The sequence below is a fragment of the Perca flavescens genome, chromosome 3 (assembly GCF_004354835.1).
Source record: "Perca flavescens isolate YP-PL-M2 chromosome 3, PFLA_1.0, whole genome shotgun sequence".
Classification (NCBI taxonomy): domain Eukaryota; kingdom Metazoa; phylum Chordata; class Actinopteri; order Perciformes; family Percidae; genus Perca; species Perca flavescens.
The window spans coordinates 22,291,741-22,310,778 of NC_041333.1; the positions used below are offsets into that span (position 1 = coordinate 22,291,741).

The 19,038-nt window shown below is 43.9% G+C and overlaps 1 protein-coding gene across 12 annotated transcripts in view; it reads right to left on the reverse strand.

The window, feature by feature from the left end:
- The window catches only part of mecom (MDS1 and EVI1 complex locus), a 132,212-nt gene extending 113,174 nt beyond the window's left edge, over window positions 1-19,038 (reverse strand). For all 12 annotated transcript variants that reach the window (XM_028574193.1, XM_028574189.1, XM_028574186.1 and 9 more), the window contains exon 1: window positions 18,890-19,038. In XM_028574193.1, the coding sequence (XP_028429994.1) occupies window positions 18,890-18,926 (37 nt within the window). In that variant the 5' untranslated portion in view covers window positions 18,927-19,038. The remainder of the gene's footprint in view (window positions 1-18,889) is intronic.

Sequence of the window (19,038 nt, forward strand, 5' to 3'; positions counted from 1 at the left end):
TTTAACATTTTTGACAGAGCCAAGAGCATGCTGGTACCAGCATTGGGTCCCCTTCAGCTTGTCGGGATGTACCATCTCCCAGCGTGAGGTTGGAGCTCTAAATGGACCACTGGGCCACCCGTCACAGCTGGGCCACACCACTTAACATCCCCCTCTCATCCCTCTTCAGCCGACAAGCTCTCTGGTCTACTCCGAGGCCCTCCAGCCCACTCGACCTCCCGACACAGCACAGAATAGGCGCAGGCAGCGCTAACCCCACAAGATGCCCTGGTCAGAGATCGCATTAAGAGAGTGCATGCGTGGCAGAGAGAGCAAACACCATCCCTGTGCTCATAAAGTGAATCATTCTGTCATGTTTTAAACATCCTTTTACCAACACAGACAGCGGTAGAGGAAAAAAAAGGCCTGTGTAGGCCAAGCATACTCTAAAATGCCCATACTTGGTAAGGTGATAAAAAAGAAAGAGGAAGCGTTAGGAACCCAGAGCCACAGGTAGACCATAGATAGACAGTCTGAACACAATTTCAACAATTTTCCCTTTTCAAAACACTTAATTCAAACACACTTCTACATATTGCATATGCCAGGAGCCCAGCTGTGTCTCTGTATGTTACAGGGCCTGTGTCAATGAAGTAGCGCTCCTGCAGACAGGAAGTGGACAGAGTTATGGGTTAGAGGGGGCTGCTGAGGATACAGGTGTGTCCGTCGTGACACAGAGTCAAACAAGCAGAGCCGCAGAGGGCAAACAGAACAGGACAGCAGGGCTCAGGGTCTCGTGGCTTCTGTAAATCACCCAGAAAGTAATACGTAGACCCACTGGGGGAAACCCACACGTGACATGCCACAGTGGTGGCAGAGAGGATGGCAGATGCTCCATAACTCAATAAGCAGAGCATGGTGGTAACACTTGCAAGGGTCCATTGAGCAGAATCAATTAAGGCCATAAGGTAGAGAGCTTTGAAGAAACTATACAAACAAGGCTATAAGCAGAATACTCTTCAAACATAGGTGGTGATAGACAGATGGTAACCAGCTAACCAGTATTTTCACCCCTTCCCAAAAGTTCTCCAATGGAAAGTTCCCAGATGGATATGCCGAGCAAATGAGAAGCAATCCATCTGGCAGAGTCAGGTTAGTGGCCTAGGTCTTTGGCAAACTTTTATTCCAGGTATAATCACAAATCACAAATATACTGTAGCAACTGTACTCATACAGGCTGTACATGTTATACTTGTGATGCTGATGAAGGAACCTAAAGTTTTTCTTATACAGGCTATGGTAACGTAAAACACACACACACACACACACACACACACACACACACACACACACACACACACGCACGCACAGAGGCCTCAGGGCTTAGCTAACCCTCCCAGCCTGGCAGGCCCTCAGACCTGAATGCAAGCAGCACTTAAACTTTCCCCTTTTCAAACAGCGGAGCACAAAGAGAGGACCACATCAGTGGGCTGCTGATCATCCCCACAGACGGCTGAGCGCGGACAACAGGCAGGTCCCTGGGCACGTCCCCACATAATGTCCCAATGTCCCCCCATCACGCTAGCACTGGGTTCAAGCCTGTATGCGACATATTCGGCGCTACCTCTCATGTGAGACTAGATAAATGACAATTCCTTCAAGAGAGGGAGTTAGAAGAAGTGGGAGCGGTTGGGGCTAGGGGTTGGTTGGGGGGGGGGCTGGTGCTGCAGCTGTCCCACTGGCCACGTCCACCCCCTGAATCCTTGAATCCCCTAACCACCCACCACCACCACCAGCCCCCCAGCAGCAGGTTTCTTCCTACAGAGGAAAAAAAAAAAAACACGCTTCATTACGTCCTCTCTCCCCAGAGCAGCTAGGGGCCTTTCAGTGCAGATAAGCCTCTTAGACATGAAGTAGCGCTCAGAGCAGCGTTTGAGTGACAGCAGGAAGGTTTAGCCATTCAGTGGACAATGCTCACATTCTCTGGCTTTAATCTAGGAGGCGGACAATGATCTGTTTTTTAAGGCCTCATCTCCTCTGCTTTTCCCACAGCAGTAGGTGACTGGCACAAGGAAGAGAAAAAGAGACAGAGCGGGCCGAGGGCCGGCCGGGAGAGCACGCTGCTATCTCCCAAGGCCTCATGTTTTGAGGGAGCGAGGTGGGGGGGGGGGGCGGGAGTAACAATCACTGGGTGATGGTTGAGTGCGTCTGTGTGACAGACAGGCAGGTGAGAGGCCTGGTGGTGACGTGGCTTAGTGTAGAGCTTTGTCATTCTTATCTGCTCTGACCACTGACATCCATCCCTCCTCGGCCATTGTGTGCGTTTCTATGATATATTTATACAAACGCTAATGCACGGGCAACTAGGGGGAAAAGAAGCTAGACAGTGTGAAAAGGTATCCAAACAAAATCATTTGTTTTGATTTCATGAGACAATGTAACTAAGCCCTGCGACATTCTGGCCCTGAATGTGCTTTGATGACATAAAGCCTTGTATAATCGGTGTCAACCTGGATAATTAAATAACTCATTTGATTAGTTTAGTGTGATGCATGTCAGCTGGCAAGGCCTCACCAGACAGATCCACGCATATCATGTCCATGTTGATGTCAAGCTAAGTTAATGTTTTATCGCAGGCTTTACAAATAGATTAGACAATAGAATTTAGAGACACATGTATTCTCTGCAGGGAACTAACATTACGCTATTATCCAGAAGGTGTGTACATTTACTGCTGGATTAATTATTATTATTATTATTTTTATCTCTACCTAGCCAAGGAAGTGGAATGAGTAGGAGCATTTACAGGGTCAACATGAACAAATAACACAAGTAGGGACTACACGGTGTCAATTTGCCAAAGAGCTAGGTGGATTATTTTAGAATCACCTCACACTTCAGGCTTGTTTGTTTTGCTCCGTAGTAAGTATAAACATCCACACCTCATCTACAATAAACAGACACTGCGTACTATTGAGAGAGAGAGAGAGAGAGAGAGAGAGAGAGAGAGAGAGAGCTAAACTGAAGCCATTCAAATCAACATTTGTGTGTGTGTGTGTGTGTGCGTGTGGCCAACATACGGAAACATGTCCTTCAAGAAACATGCCCGTAAAAAAAAAAAAAAAAAAACTTCAGTGTTTGACTAAAGTGTCAATCACTGGGCTACTTATTACTCTAATTGGATTATTGCTACAGTTCAGCCCTCTGTATGCCTCTCTGTTTCTAAAAATGGCAGTGCCAGTAACTCTAGCTGGTAACTGTGTGAAGAAAAAAAAATAAAAGGAGTGGAAAAAGAGTCTTAGTAAAAGAGTATGTGCTGCTGAAATAGCATTTGGAAGTATTTTCAATGTACATAAAACCGCACTATATAAATGTTGTGGTGGGGTCACTTTTAAAACTATTTGTCTAAAAATGTAAATCATGAGTGACTCATTTGCTTTAAATGCATATTTATCAAAGTATCGTAATCTAAGTAATATATATAATAAAAAACTTGACCTTATCTATGAACCAGTATTTAAGTGACGAAAGAAAGAAGGTGCTAGCTGCTGCGTGTTGAGATGGAGAGTGGCAGAGAACACATAAAACAGCCAAGAGGCATCGACTAACTTTGGGCTTCTCTTTTTGAGAAACCCCTCTCTTTCTTTCTCTTTTGTACAAATGTTTCTACTGTTGAATGAAATCTTACTGAGGAGTGCATAAAAAAATGCCCAGTATGGATACACAGTGGGGCTTTGAGTTGATGTTAACAGGGCATCGGGTTAAGGAGCTGTACTCTGAATTCAGGTGAGAACATCACTAAAAAATTTAAATGCAATTGTGTTTCATGCAGGCTTATAAACGTACAGAAACTCAAACCAACAAAGACAAATCCTCAGCCATCCGCCATGTCCTCAGCACCTCACCCTCACTTGCCTCCCCTCTCTTACAACTTCACTTGCATTAATCTCACACACCTCATCACAATCCCGGCACCTCGACCCCAAAGATCTCATATCCTCCGTACACCTTTACCTCCTTTCTGGGCTCAGCCACAGCTCTGAAAACCCACAACTAATAACTGGATCACTGGACTTGTTAACAATTCCACCTTCCACTAACTATGGCACTTTTTGTAATCCAAAGTTTTGTCCTTTTTGAGAGTCCTTTTTCTTATTCATGCTTACTGTTCTTTTCAACTTATATATATATATATATATATATATATATATATATATATATATATATATATATATATATATATTTTTTTTTTTTTATTATTTTTTTTTTTTCAACGTATTCTCTTCTCTTTTTGTGAGGTGTGCTGAGACACCTGGTGTGGGATTGTGGGTCCTAACTACTAACATGACCTGACAAGGAGATACAGAAAAACACATGTTACCAGCAACACACAAGAAACAGACACAGCCATCCAGGAATTGGCAGATCATCCAGCAGACATTTGGGATAGGAAGATCTGCCTCAGGCCTAAAATGTACCTGTAAATATAGATAGAAAAAAGAAGGGAAAGAAAGAAAGACACAGTCAAGCAGTGAGATAGACATATCAGAAGACAGATTGGGCAATTAGACAAACATACAGAGACAGATCGTTCCATTGCACAGGGACCTGGCGGCGATTGAGACAATGGGCCCCTTCACTATACTACTGAGTGTTTATGTCCCATGTCAGTCTGCATCACCAGTGTCCCCCTGACTGCTCCCAGCTGACGCCCCAACACACACACACACACACACACACACACACACACACACACACACACACACACACACACACACACACACACCTCTGACCTCCAAGGCTAAACTTGAACATGCACATGCATACACAATCCTGCTTTGCTTTCTGTCATATGTCAGCGTATGTGTGTGTGTTTAGAGAGAGAGAGAGAGAGAGAGAGAGAGTGTGAGTGAGCAGAAGAGGATGTATGAATGAATGAATGGGCTTCTGTTGGACTGCTCCTAATGACTTTATTAAGAGATGTTGTGTTTAACATCAGGAAACACCAGTAGTGTAGGCCGCCAGCAGCTCAATTCAACCCCCCCCCCACACACACACACACACACACACATCCACACATGCACGCACACACACACGCACACACACACACACACAACCACAGTTTCTCATCTTCTTCTGGTTCACCGGTTTGCAGTGGCGTAGACCACCAGGCACAGATCTAGAGATGAAGAAGAGGTCTTCCTGTCTTGCTCTTCTACACTTCTCACTCTCTTACTCATTCCCCCTTTTCTTATTTCCTCCTGAATTCACATCAATCTTCTTCATTATCTTGCTTCTTCTACACCCCTTGTTCCCCTTCTTCCTCTCCCCATTTCCCTCCTCCTGCTCTCTGATACCAGTGCATAAAACACACCAAAAGTTTTCACTGGAGCTGGGTAATGAGGCAGACCTTTGACCTCGCCTTGATGACTTCCATACCTGTGCATGTGCAAGAATATATGCGGTTGGTTGTGTGTGTGTGTGTGTGTGTGTGTGTGTGTGTCTGCAGCTGGCGGCTTGACAGCGACATGACTAATGAGGGCTCGGGACAGAAATAATAGGTGGGAATTATAACACAAAAGGGGTACAAGCGCAAAGGAAAAGGAAGAACAAATGACAGAGCAATGGACGAGAGGAAAGGAATTTAAAGGAAAGAAAACAAAGGAGGAAAGAAAGGCTAAGATTTAGAGAAGGGTTTAAATAATTGGAAAACTATAGCCCAGGCAACAAAAAGGGCCACCGATAGGAAGCTTGCAGTGTTTCAAACACACATCAACAAATCAAGAAAAAGTTGCATTGCGGCCCGGGGTTTCACACTACTGACACTGTCTCTGTATCCAAGAGTGAACACAGGTTAGTATGGGTTCACTACTGACTCACTAAAGGATTACTTAAAGTCCCTGCAGTTCACCTATAGTTCCTGTAACCCTGCTATAAGAGATACTGGTGGGTGGAAACATTTCTCTGTCGTACAGATTCTTGGACATCATTGAAGATTGTTGCATTAACCATTCATATGTCATGGAAAAGAAGTACTTTTTGCGGTGAGGAATGTCAGACATGGTTTGAATGTTTGAATGGGATCTGGCAAAGTACCACTCTACATCTGTATAAAACGCAATTTTAGTATTATCTGAAATTATGGCCTTAATGACTAATCTTTTGAGTTGAGAAAAATGTATTTACAGATATGTTTCTCAAATCAAAAGGATTAGAAAGAAACCCAAATCTAAGACACTCGATCCTGCAGCGGAAACCAGACTTTGTGGAGTAGCACGACCTGGACAGCACATTTCGGGTGTCTGGCAGCACCAGCCTACAACTGTCACACTCCGGGTCAAAGATCATCGTGTTTAGACAGAGCAGAACTTCCTAATTATACATGATAAATGTAATCACACACAGGAAGCATTTCTCGCCACAATTTTCTGGCTTAACCTTGTCAGATGTGCCAGGCTGGCGAGGAAATTGGAGGCAAAAAGGTGTCTAAGTGTGAAACATTAGTGTATTTGTTATACTTTGCAGCATGTACATCAAAATACAGGCAAGAATTGATCATTCCAAATAACCAATATTCCAGGTTTTTGAACGGCGCTTTGTGAGCTTGATGATACATCAGGGATAACATTATTAAGGACCAGAGAAACTGGAGAAAACGCTTCCATCAGGCTGTGTGTTGTGATAATGATACTATCTGGCCTAGACAGATCTCTTGAGTGAACCCTGTACTCCTGCTGGATCAGATCAGCCCCCATAATGGCTGACTGCAGCCAGAGGGTCTCGACCAACTGACACAAAACATGGCGCCAAGACAGAAGCGAGACAGATGGACAAACAGACAGATAGACATTCAGACAGACATCCTGTCTCGAACCACAAATAGATACAACAATTAAGTCAGGTCTGGTCATTTTCATTGCACTGACCCTTCGCCCCTCACCTCCCACACATGTAAGGAGACAAATTACTACTGCAGTTGGGTTTGACCATCAACTCCAATGTAGGAGATCATGCGATGTGAAGGCTGAGACAGCGGACATAAATCATACCTGTATTTGATCTTTGTGGGGCTCTGTGCGGGGGACGATGTGACAGCTAGCATGCACCCTATGTCTCTGAACCCTTAAGGGGCTGAAATGGGTCACTTGTTTTGCAGGGCCAGCTGTATTGTCAGTGGTTTATAAATCTGGGGACAACTGTGGGGAGTTTGGCCTTTATTGTGAGTTGAAAAAAAAAAAAAAAAAAAACACAAAATAAACCAAGTTTAAAATTTTACAAGATTTCAATTGTCTAATTAATGCTGAAAGTAGGGGAGGGAATTCATACAACAAATTGTAACAGTGCACTCATCAACAACAACACTGTGGCTACAATTATGCTGTTAAAAGTCACAAAGAAACGACACAAAGAATCTTGCTGGCCCTATGGATCGCTCTCTTAACAGAAAGCCTTCCATCTCAGTCAAAGAGCCATGTTTTCCTGCATTCATCGGCTATGCTTATGCCTGCTTGCTATGCATTCCATGTCAAAGGTATACAATGTTGTATGTCATTGGCTGCGGAGAAGTACCACTTTACAAGTCGCATGCACAGCGCACCTATACAACAATGCTTATTCCACAAAAACATTACTAAAATTATACAGCTTTTTTTCTCTGGTGTCCCAAGGGAGATTACTATGTTACATCAGGAAGGGCAATTCAAAGTTTCCACCATTGTAATTGTACGGTTTAGATCCAGACTTTGTTTTCTGCCTTTCAGAGCCAGTTTTGAAACCCCATGAGGAGACTAGTCTCCGGGCTAGGCAAAAATCACAATTGCATTAACACCCAAAGAGCATTTCATCAGAGCCGGCAGGGCCCCGTGGTCCAGGACACCTGTAATAGAGTTTCCCCTCTCAACGACGCAAAAACATTTTAACTCCTATCGGATGGAAGGTTTACCTGAATGGAACTATGCTGCTGCAACTGATCAAATCAGGCCAAACAAATTGCATTTGTTAAGAAAAGGATAAAATGCTAGCGCCCACAAAAAACATATTAGCAGCTTGATCGACACAGAATACCCTTGGCATAGTATTGGATTAACAAAGTAACAGAAAAAGAGAAGAGGATGTGTAGAAATCCAAACTGACTCCTTTCCTGTGCTTTCCCTTGCTGCTCTGCTCCTCTGCGTACCGAGGAATTACCACGATGGTAAGAAAGTTAGGGAATAGATGGAGGGAAAACACTTACATGCAAAGAGATGTATTGGATTACTGTGAATTCATCTACAGTGATGCTGCATGCCAATCTCAACATTGAAGTACATGGTAGTTTAGGATGAATAGATATAATTAATCTTCTAAACTACCACACCCTTGGATTTTTGAAGCCTTTCTCAAGTTCATCTAAAAATGACCTGAACAAATCAACACTTACGTCCATTATTCTCACTATGGAATACATGGAAACTATCACATTCAAACATTTGGTATTGGGAAAGGGAGATATTTTTTTTTTTCTGTTTGTTATTAAAATAAACAGAGACAGAGATGTCTTGGATGAACTGGTGTGTGAAACACAGGGGAGAGAGAGAGTGAGAGAGTATGGGAGAGAAAGAAAAAGAGAGACTAAAGGGGCCTGACTGTCTGACAGACAGGCAAGCAGATGGACAGGAACTTGGCATTAGGGAATATGATTCTGCCAGAGAGTGATCCATAAAGACTTGAGGAGGTCGAAGGGCACACTTTCTATAATGACTCATCATCACTCAATGGCGTCCATGCTGGGATGGCCTGTGTGTGTGTGTGTGTGTGTGTGTGTGTGTGTGTGTGTGTGTGTGTGTCTGGGAGAGAGGGCCAGTGGATCTGCTGAGAGATAGCGCAGGATAAACGACCAGTTCTGCTATTGTAGGTCTCTGGGGAGAAAAGAGAGATCTCACTGTTGTTTTATCAGAGCCCTGGCCAAATACTGTCACCCACAACATCAATTAATCCCCTCATTAACATAAAAATAAAAACGTTTTGAGGAAAGCACGGGTGAGAAAGTGAAAATAACATTCACTGGGGTTTATGAAATATGATAATGTCGTAAAACGTTTGGAATTCCTTCTGTTTGACTTCTCTGGGCTGGGTAAACACCACTGGATGGACTTTGCCATGGCAGCTGTTCCCGTGGTAATGTGGTGGGCAGCGGAGGCGGAGCCAAAGAGGAGTTGTGGCGTTTTCATGAACAGATTTTTTTATTTTTTATTCACAGCCAGTCATTACTTTTAATACAGCGTAGTCCGAACTGACCACTAAAAGGGTGGCGCAGACTGTCAACACCTTGTATATGGAATTCATAAAACAATGGCTCACACTAAATTCCCCTGCTGCATTCTCAATCAAGCTGCTATGGCAAATGACTGTGTCTGTGTGCATTTATGTGCGTGCATGGCAAGGGGTCATATTTTTAGTTGTGCAGCATCAGATGAATATCTCCATTTCTTGGCAGTTGACAGCCTGTTTGTCATCCACTCCACAGCCAAGAACTGACCTTCAGCAGCATAACTACCTTTATCCTGCCATACCTCTCCCCTCCCTTCATCCCTACATCTCCATTGCCTCTCTCACCCTCTATCTTTCTCAACCCTCCCTCGCTCTACTTCTCCCTCACTTTTTTCACTCTCCCCTTCTACAGCCTTTGTCATTGATCGCTGATGCGATTGGCTGCCTCCATGCTCAGTAATGACCTGCCCTGGTAACCAGCCGGCTGCTCCGCTCGGCCCCTCGTAGATTGAACTGTCAGATGGCAGCGATTAATGGCTGGGCAGAGAGACACAGACTCACACCTGCAATGTCCCACCATGCGCTGCCCGGCCAATGCGCTGTCCCATCCCAGCTCAGCAGGTACAGTAGATGTCCATGTATGTATGTATGTATGTATGTATGTATGTATGTATGTATGTATGTATGTATGTATGTATGTATGTATGTATGTATGTGCGTGTGTTGTGCCCAAACCTCATGTAAGGATGGATACATATTCAAACATGTGTAGGTGCATGTGTTTATAGGTGCATATAAATCTTTGCTTTCATCCATGTATTACTGCCCCTGGGGGTATGCATGCATTTTGCCATGCTGCAGTGGCTGATGGGAAGGTATGATGAGGGGCTAAAAAGGCAGGAGAAAGGACACGGAAAACGTCAATCAATAAAAAATAAGGATGCAAATGTAGAATCTTACACAAACTACTGTTAAAACTATGAATGCTGATTACAAAAAATATACATAACTAATATACAAGTACAAGTATAACACACATAATTCCCAAGGACCTTGAAAAGTAGAAAAAGTAGTCAATTCCTCCAAATCTGAGAAGAACTGAACTAACCACAGTTTGCTCCATTGCTTAAATGGCAGCATGTAATCATTATGTGTCTGCAGTGCTATACTTTGGTGCCCCCTGCTCTTCTTTATTACTATATTAGTTATGATTGCACCAGTAATCATTCACTTATTCTACTGTTCGCACTTGAGTCACTCTGCGCAAAAGAATCAGAATAAATGCCTAAAATGCTAACATATGTTATTCCGTCAAACAGAGATGAGTGGGGTGTTTGGTCTGGTCTCGCTCTGTCTGTCTGTTGAGGCGAGCACTGCAGACCCACGCGGCTGTCCCGTGTTGTACTTGGCTGGCCGTCTGCTAACTGTCAGCGCAGTATCTCCTTACACTGATGAATGGGTAGTTTCCAGACCTTTCCCAAAGCTTTCATTCCCTTGTTCCAACGCTTCATCCAGAGGAATGGCCGAGAAAACAAGGGCTCCTCCGCCTGCCCACGAGCCTCCCTCAAGGGGAGCGACAACGCCAAGACGGGCATGGAGGCTAAATTTAAAATGCTCCCTTCAAAAGGGGGAGAAAGAGAGATGGAGCGGGGGAAGGAGATAAAGAGTGAACGAGATGTAGACAAAACACAGCAGAAGAAAGACAAATGAGAAACACGAGAAATGTGGTGGGAGAGAAAGAGAAAGAAACGTAAGGAGAAAAAAAGAGACAGAGGACGGAAGGGGAATAATCCTCTGAGCAGTGAACATGTGAATATCAGGCCAGTAGGGGTTTGGCGTGGTGTGTGAAACGGAGATAAAATCGATTAGCTTGTCCACTGACCCAGTGAGCAGCGGGGCCCCCCATTGGCCCAGTCCTGCCACAGCCCTGACAGAGACGTCCAGGCCCAAAGGCCCCTAGGGGTCCCTTCTGGACACTGAGGTGAACAAAGTGGTGCCCTCCTGTCAAACTAAAGCCCTCAAGAACCAGCAAAACAACAAACCATGCTGCAATGCTTCACTGCTCTCTGATTCCACAGGAGACAGAAGAGATGTAGTGTGGGCTGCTGAAAGAGGACACTGTGTGTAGAGCTGGTGCTCAAGATACACAACTAAGGTACATACTTAAGGGGAAAATATTGTCAGTTAAGAATTTCAGCCAACTCAAATCAAGCTCAATTTTATGAGAATATACACTATTTTAGTTGTTTGACTCTTCTATTTAAGTGTTTTAAACCTTAGTTCTCTAACGTCTCATTAAAGACTGTATGACAGCTTAAGTTAATAGTAGAAGCTGTTAGCTGTTAGCAGTTACTGTATTAAGCCTTGGACAGGAAGGTGTGACAAAGGGCTTCATGAGGCAATACAAACATGACTTTGATTCCAAACTTATTTGCACAGATATAACAGTGTTGTTCACCCACTTTGATGTGTTCGTCTCTTAAAACTATTGGAAAAACAGACACCCTCTTCTAAATTGAGGAGGAATATGTGCTTATTCTAGCATAGGAAATCATTTCTGAAAACTGCCTCTGCCACATCCTGTCAGTCAATAGTTCAAATTTTGAAATATTGACATAATTCCAGAAACGGTCAGGTATTTCTTAGAACATTCTAAAAGCACTGGCCTGACAAACTGCCACCTGTTGACAGGCCCTGAAGCCTCTCCCTACGGTTTTATCGCCTTGTTTTCCCTCACATGATTTCCTCAGTCGGATCACTGGTTGTGGAGCACCTCTTTGATTCCTGGCTCATTGTGGTGCATCTGACCCTGGAGGTCGCAGAGTGGAAAGAAGTGGATGTGTCACCACTAAGCTCTTCTCCGTGTTAGAATAATATTTCTATGTTGCATTTAGGATGCTAACGCTAATCAAAACAGGACATCCTGAGGAGGGCCGTGCTCTCTCTTCCCTGGCCCCGCTCACCGACCGCCCGCTTTATGTTTTTGTGTTTGCAGAGGAGCGACAATCCCAGGAAGCCGCGAGAAGGGTTCATCAAAGCTCCGAGCGGGGGGCCCCGGCTGCAGGATCGCTGGAATGCGGCGTGGAAAGGAATCTCTACTGTCCTATTGTTCCCTCGTTTCCTCGGTCTCATCACACGCCGGCACGTCCAGTTCACTTACAGGTAAGAAGCGCTAATCAGCCCTGCATTCCTTTCCACGGCCGCATTCTTTCCTCTGCTGAGACCCTGGCTGACCAACACCACTTGTGCACGCATGGAAGGTGCACGGCTTATACGGACACACACACACACACACACACACACACACACACACACACACACACACACACACACACATTCGTTGAGGGGAAGTCATCAAGACAGCACTCTGAGGACAGGGACGAGGTGTTTCCTTTTCTCCGACAAGTGATCGCAAGTGGAACGGTGAGGTGAACATTGGGGGTGCATGCCTCACTAATAGTGGGAAGACGATCCACATCCCAAAAAACCGGGCGCGGGGCACCAAGAGATCCAGAACTATGAGAGAAAATACAATGAGAAAATTTGGTTCACCTAGCATTTTATTTTGGGAGTCCTGTATGTAAAAACAGGAGTGCCTTGATAACTACCACCCAAAAATATATATGTAGCATGTTTGTGTGGTAGTTTACAGTATATATATATATATATATATATATATATATATATATATATATATATATATATATATATATTACAATCTTTAAGATGATCCACCTGACTGCCCCTAACTACCTCGCCTTTAATAATAAAATTCACAGTGTGTCCTGACTTTTTCTCTCTGTCTCTCACTGTAACCATCACTGTTTCAGCACTGAAACACAGGCAAGACAGCTGCTATCAGATCCAATCAGGGGAATGTAGTGCAGCGAAAACTTCATCAGGAAGGCCCCAGCTTTGATCACATCGCCGACCCTCATCTCTCCCATCCAGCGGGGGTGAGAGGTCACTGCTTAATGAGCTTCAGGGTGGAGAATGGGGGCCTTGTTGTGGCAGGGATGAAAGGTGTACAGGAATCACACATTCATAGCACACAAACACATAAACATACACACCTGACTGCTCCGTCCTGTCCTCCCTTTTTCAGCGACAGGTGGGCATGACCCGATGCCCCGTTTCACCCCTGTTAATCAGAAACTACTTTCCTCGTCTCCGCCCCTCCCTCCCTCACTCCTTCCATCCCTCGGGCCAGCCTGCTCCACCCAGGGAGATCCCCGAGCAGTGCTGGAACACAGTGTTATCGCCACATTCACAAAGCGATTGTTGGGTAATTCCTGTTTATAGCTATGTGCTCTCTCCAGTGTGTAAAAGTAAAAAAATAAAAATAAATAACTACGGTTCTCTCTGTCAACCCTCAATGACAGTGATTAAAAATGAATGTGCACAGCCAAACACTTCAGCATACCTGCCAAAGATTTGTACTATTAATTCAAACATACTGTACTATTAATTCAAACGTTCAAACGTTGGTCATATTTAAAATGAGTTAAAGGGTCATTAAAATATGGGCAATTGGGATGAAATTGACGAATAGGCACACAAAATACATTTTGTGTACCCACTTACTCCTGTTTGGGGTAACTGGGTAAGATATATAAATAAAAAAAAGTAAAATGATCATACTGCAGCCTGTAAACTGACACACAAACATAACACCATGTCTGCAGTCTGGAGTAAAGTGCAGCAATGATTGGCAGCTAGATTAAGTCATATCAAGCCTCTTGTTTTGTCTTTCTCCTCATAAAAGCACTCAACAATGTAGTAAAGTGACTTCGAGCAGTTAGCTGATGTGAGACATGAGGCCAGACTGTCGGGCCCTGTTTCTACCACCTGCTTCAGGTAATTGATTGGCGTATAAAATGATTGAGTTTCTTTAATTAGCTAACAGACATCTCTTCTCAAAGCACGCCTAGGAGTGCTAACTTCACACCGCCTCATTAATAGCCCGGGCGAAGCGCACCATCAGCAATCTGTTGACATTATAACTCCTCAGACATCAGAACGACACAAATCAGTTTGATGTCCGTATGAACTTTTCGGCTCAGCAAAATGCCATTTATCTCAGACCAATTTGTGATGAGAAAATGGCGGCGTGTCACACATTTGATGACTGTGCTGTATACTCCGCAGAGCGCCTTTGTTTTGTGCATACGCACTAAAACTCACACGTATGCACTCAGCTCGTCCAAATAAGAACATACACACATGCTCGCCTCCCCTTTTTAAACACACATACACACAAGCACAATCTATAAAAATATGCTTAGCTTGGGACTGCTCTGTTGATAATGACCTCAGCCTTGGCACCGTACTGGGCCAGACCAGACTGCCGACAGACTGGAGGCTTTTGTGTGGACTCCCTATCTCTAACTCCATGACCTTTAAGGGGGACAAGAAAGCAGAAATGCTTTTTTTTTTTTTTTATTTAGAAGGGGTAAGGCTCGCTCATTGTTCTGTGTTGGTACGGTTTCCCCTGTGGTAAACAGACAGCGGTTCCCAGGCTTGACATGTTGCTGCACACCCTCCTCCCACCCTCCCTCCATCCCTTGGTGTTCCCACACTGCCCTGTCTGGGTCGCTGCACCATACCACCCCCCAACAACAACACACACAAACCGCCACCGGCATACAAATACTACTGCCTCACCCATAAGCACAACTACACACTCACACTTTTTCACCTGCCACCAGGGCCAGCATTCAAAAACGAATGCTCGTCTGTGCGCTTTACTGCATTGTGAAATTCTCCACATACATGATGGACTGAGATAGAGGAGAGCAGGGAGTGTAGAGATGAGAGCGAAGCCCCTGGGGCAGGGCCGCAGCTCTCTGTTTACAGCCCTGAGACGAGTCCTGGACGACTCATTAACATCGGAGACCTTCCAAAAGAGCCATTTTCTGAGCGGGGGAGGAAAGTGGTCAACATGTCAGACAGATGGGAGCGTTGATAGATGAGAGGGCCTGGGTCATAGTCAACCTGCCCCCCCCACCCCAAACTCACACAAACAACACACACACACAAACTGATATACCGACAAAGACTGCATTTTCGTGTGTGAGCATATGTGTCTGTAATATGCTTTACACCTGGTTTGACAAGCATTCAGCAGCTTTAAGCCACGCTGCTACTTGTTCACTGGTTTACCCCTGTGTAGACAGTTCCCATAATTGTTACACATCCAAGACTTTGAATGAGAAAACTGTCGCCCTTGTAAAGCCACTGACAGAAAGCTCAATTCAAAATGTCAGCAGCAAATGATTGAATCTTACATTAAGGCCTCAAAATATGATTAAAATGTTTTAAAAATTGAACCAGCTGAAGGTTTAATATAGGCCTATGTATTTTTTCTCCCTTCAATATAAACCAACTATTTCTTTTGAATTATTCATGAGTAGTACTTGGCTTAAAAAAAAAAAAACATGATAAGATAAACTGGCTATGGTCATATATTTGCATCAAAAAATCAAGTTCAAAGCAATGATTAACAAAAGTGGAAGAAAACAGGAGTAACCTCTGCCGTGGGCCCCAGTGATTCCTGACCCAGTCCATTACTGAAGGAGATATGGGACATTTGTATACGGAGCTTTGGCACCAAGCGGAGCGCGGGCAAAGAGCCCCGCTCCGGGACAACAAAGGCTGTTTAATGGGGTCTCTATTTCACTTTCCTCGCGCCGGCCCGCTCCCTCTCACCTTTTAAATGGGCCGATCTATTAACCGTTTTAATGAGCTCCGCCAGACAAACGCGAGATGCATGGCCCATTGCACAATGTGAGGAGGACGACGCACTTCTCAGCTCTGGAGAGGAAAGGCGCTGACAGACAGCGAGACATCGAGGCGCGCGAGGCCCTCTCTCTCTCTCTCTCTCTCTCTCTCTCTCTCTCTCTCTCTCTCACGCACGCACGCACGCACATCTTCTCGCGTGCAAATCAGGGGTGCCAATGCGCCAAAGATTCTGCATCTAAAAAGTTACATGAACCACAGTTTTAGAGACAGGCGGATCAATAAGTGATGACTGACTAAATATTGTGGTGAATGTGAAAAATGATTAGCAAGTGCACGAGTGTGTGCCTTTGGGACACACTGGATTTGAATGCTCCACTGCCACTTGTTAAGCTTCCGAATCCTTTCCATGGAACTTTCCTTTAGATCTATTTTTTACACTGCGTTCAACAAAAATAAAATTAAAAAAAAATAAAAATCGAATTAAAATGTACATGTCAGAGGTCTGTAAATCACAACATCACCGTTATGTGAGATTAATCGGCATTGTAATTATTCCTAACAAATTATCAAAGACCTCTAAACACACATTATCATCAAGATGTTTTTATTGAGACGCAAATATGCTAGACCTTTAATTAGGCCTACACCAAGGTAGTTTGGATCTTTAAAGCCCCCCCAATCTTGTATAGCCCACAATTCACCACGGGGTGCGGCCTGCACGCCTTGGCTATAGTTGTTGGGAAGCAAAAGCGAGTTTTTGTGGCGCACCGCATTACATCTGGACGTGCGGACTAATCAGTCAAACTCCATCAATCACCCTTACGTTCACCACCTCTCCATCACCTCCTCTATTACATCCACCCCCTTTTTTATCACACGACTGTTCTGCAAGGAGGCCCCGTACATGCCCGTTTCAACACAAGTTCTCCGGACAGGCGGGAGGCACACACTGAACGCATTTACCAGCAGAGCTCTTATGAGGGGTCTGGGAATTTAAATATTCACGGTTGACACTGTGCAGACCTGGCTGGGGGCCAGAGCGGGCCCGCTACCTCCCGGGACCCAGAACATTCCCCCCATTCTGACTGAAGAGGTAGAAATCTTCGTCTTCCATTTCGAGAAAAATAATCGTTAAATATACACGAGGAATTATCCCGCATAGCCTATTAAAGAGACTGCATTTAATAGTATGTAGACACCTTGATGCAGTTGTTCACCTTTGTGTGCGTTTCTGGTAATAAAAAACTATTTTTTTTTTTTTTTTTTTTTAAAAGGTCTGTGTTTCACAGTGACGAGAGAGCTGGAGGGTCGCTAAGAAGAAAATCAAGTGTTTTCTTTCCTGTTGTTGATGATGGCATTGTGTGTGAGCGCATCTATTTCCGTATGCCAAACTACTTTCTGAACATTCGACAGAATCACTAAAAGTTATAAAGACCTACATTCATATTTGCTATGCTTATTAAAATTTCATCGGGATAGCAGCTGTACTTTTGTGAAGTAAACAAATTAAATAGGAACTTGCTCTTAAATGACCACATAACTTCTCCATAGCCTGCTGCTTATTGGCGTTATCTGTCTAAATGATGTATATGTTGCAGCTGCTAAGCCATAATGTTTGATTTAGTTAGCTGTGCTCGTATGCAAAAACACAGATACTCTTTATGCAAAACGGGACGTCTGGTCATTGAGCTGACTGAAGCCATTATAAAATCATAGCCTAAATAAAAACGTCTGCAAACAGAAGAATAATGCAGGCCTGGGTCATTACATTGTTGCCTTTCTGGTTTTTGACCTCCCCGTCTAATTCTTTCAACAACAAAAAATATCTGCAATACAATTCTAGATTAATGCTGTGCGTGTAACAATGAGAGGAACCCCAACCATTAAAAGTCAGCGTTGTAGAGTCAAAACTCGAATGAAAGGCAACACAGCACAGAAATGTATACGCAGAACACTAATAAAAAACGATAACAACACGTGCTTGATTGACACAGCTTTAGAACAAAAATAATAATATAACTCTTGATAATTTATTGTAGGAAATCAATGCACGAATAGCCATATCAATCATCTCCTTGCATTAATTCTTATAGTTGATTGGGTCCAAGTAATTAAATCGATTTAATGACAAGAGTGTTTCGATATTACACTTAATTTAATCAAACTCATTGCATATTTTAAGCTATTATTTTATCCTAAATAAATGAATTTGGTTAACAGAGTATAAGACGCCTGCCTCGTACGCTCTAATCAAATTACATGGAGTGTAAAGTCCGCAACACTCGGGGATCAAAAGAATTAAAAACATTAAAGTGTGAATTCCGTTTTTTTTTTCTTCTTTTTCTTCATAGTGCTTAACAATCTACAAACATTACGCATTAATACGAGCTCGGAATGACTCACAAAACGAGATCCCCATTCTCTGCAACATATACCATGCCTGTCTAAATCCTCGTTTTCTCCTTATTTCTTTCCATCAACCTGCCTTTTTTTTCCAAAGTTGCTCCCCGCAAACCGAAGTGACCAGCAGCCCACAGCAGCAGTGTGCAGCAATTGCAATACAGCTGCCGATGCACGGGACATGGGACTTTAACCTACAATACACTACATTACACTACAGCGCCCACTACATGCAACGAGCAATTCCAATACTGGAGCGGACGCCCTGCAGAAAGTTCCTCCATCGCTGCCGAAACTTTAAACTTTACTCTCTTGTTGTGACAGCGTCTCATTCCTTTCTTCGCGGTAATATCATCGTTTTGTCGCTCCTAACAGGTGAAAGTGAAGATTGTGGTTCCCTGGTGGTAATGAAATCGTCACAGAAACTCTTGATAAACGCAGAGATAACAGCGACAGTCTATAGGTACATAAGATGGCATGTTTCAAAAGGAGAAAAAAAAGAAAGGGATGTTGCACCTACTCGTGGCCAGTTTCCGTGCCCTGCCTTTGGACCTCATGGTGCCCGTCTCTCGGCGTGGGTTTGTTTGGATTTTTTCTTGGATCTTTTTTCCTCCTTTTTGTTTTTTCTCTGTCCTTTTTCTCTGGGTTTCTCAATCCAAACGCGCTATC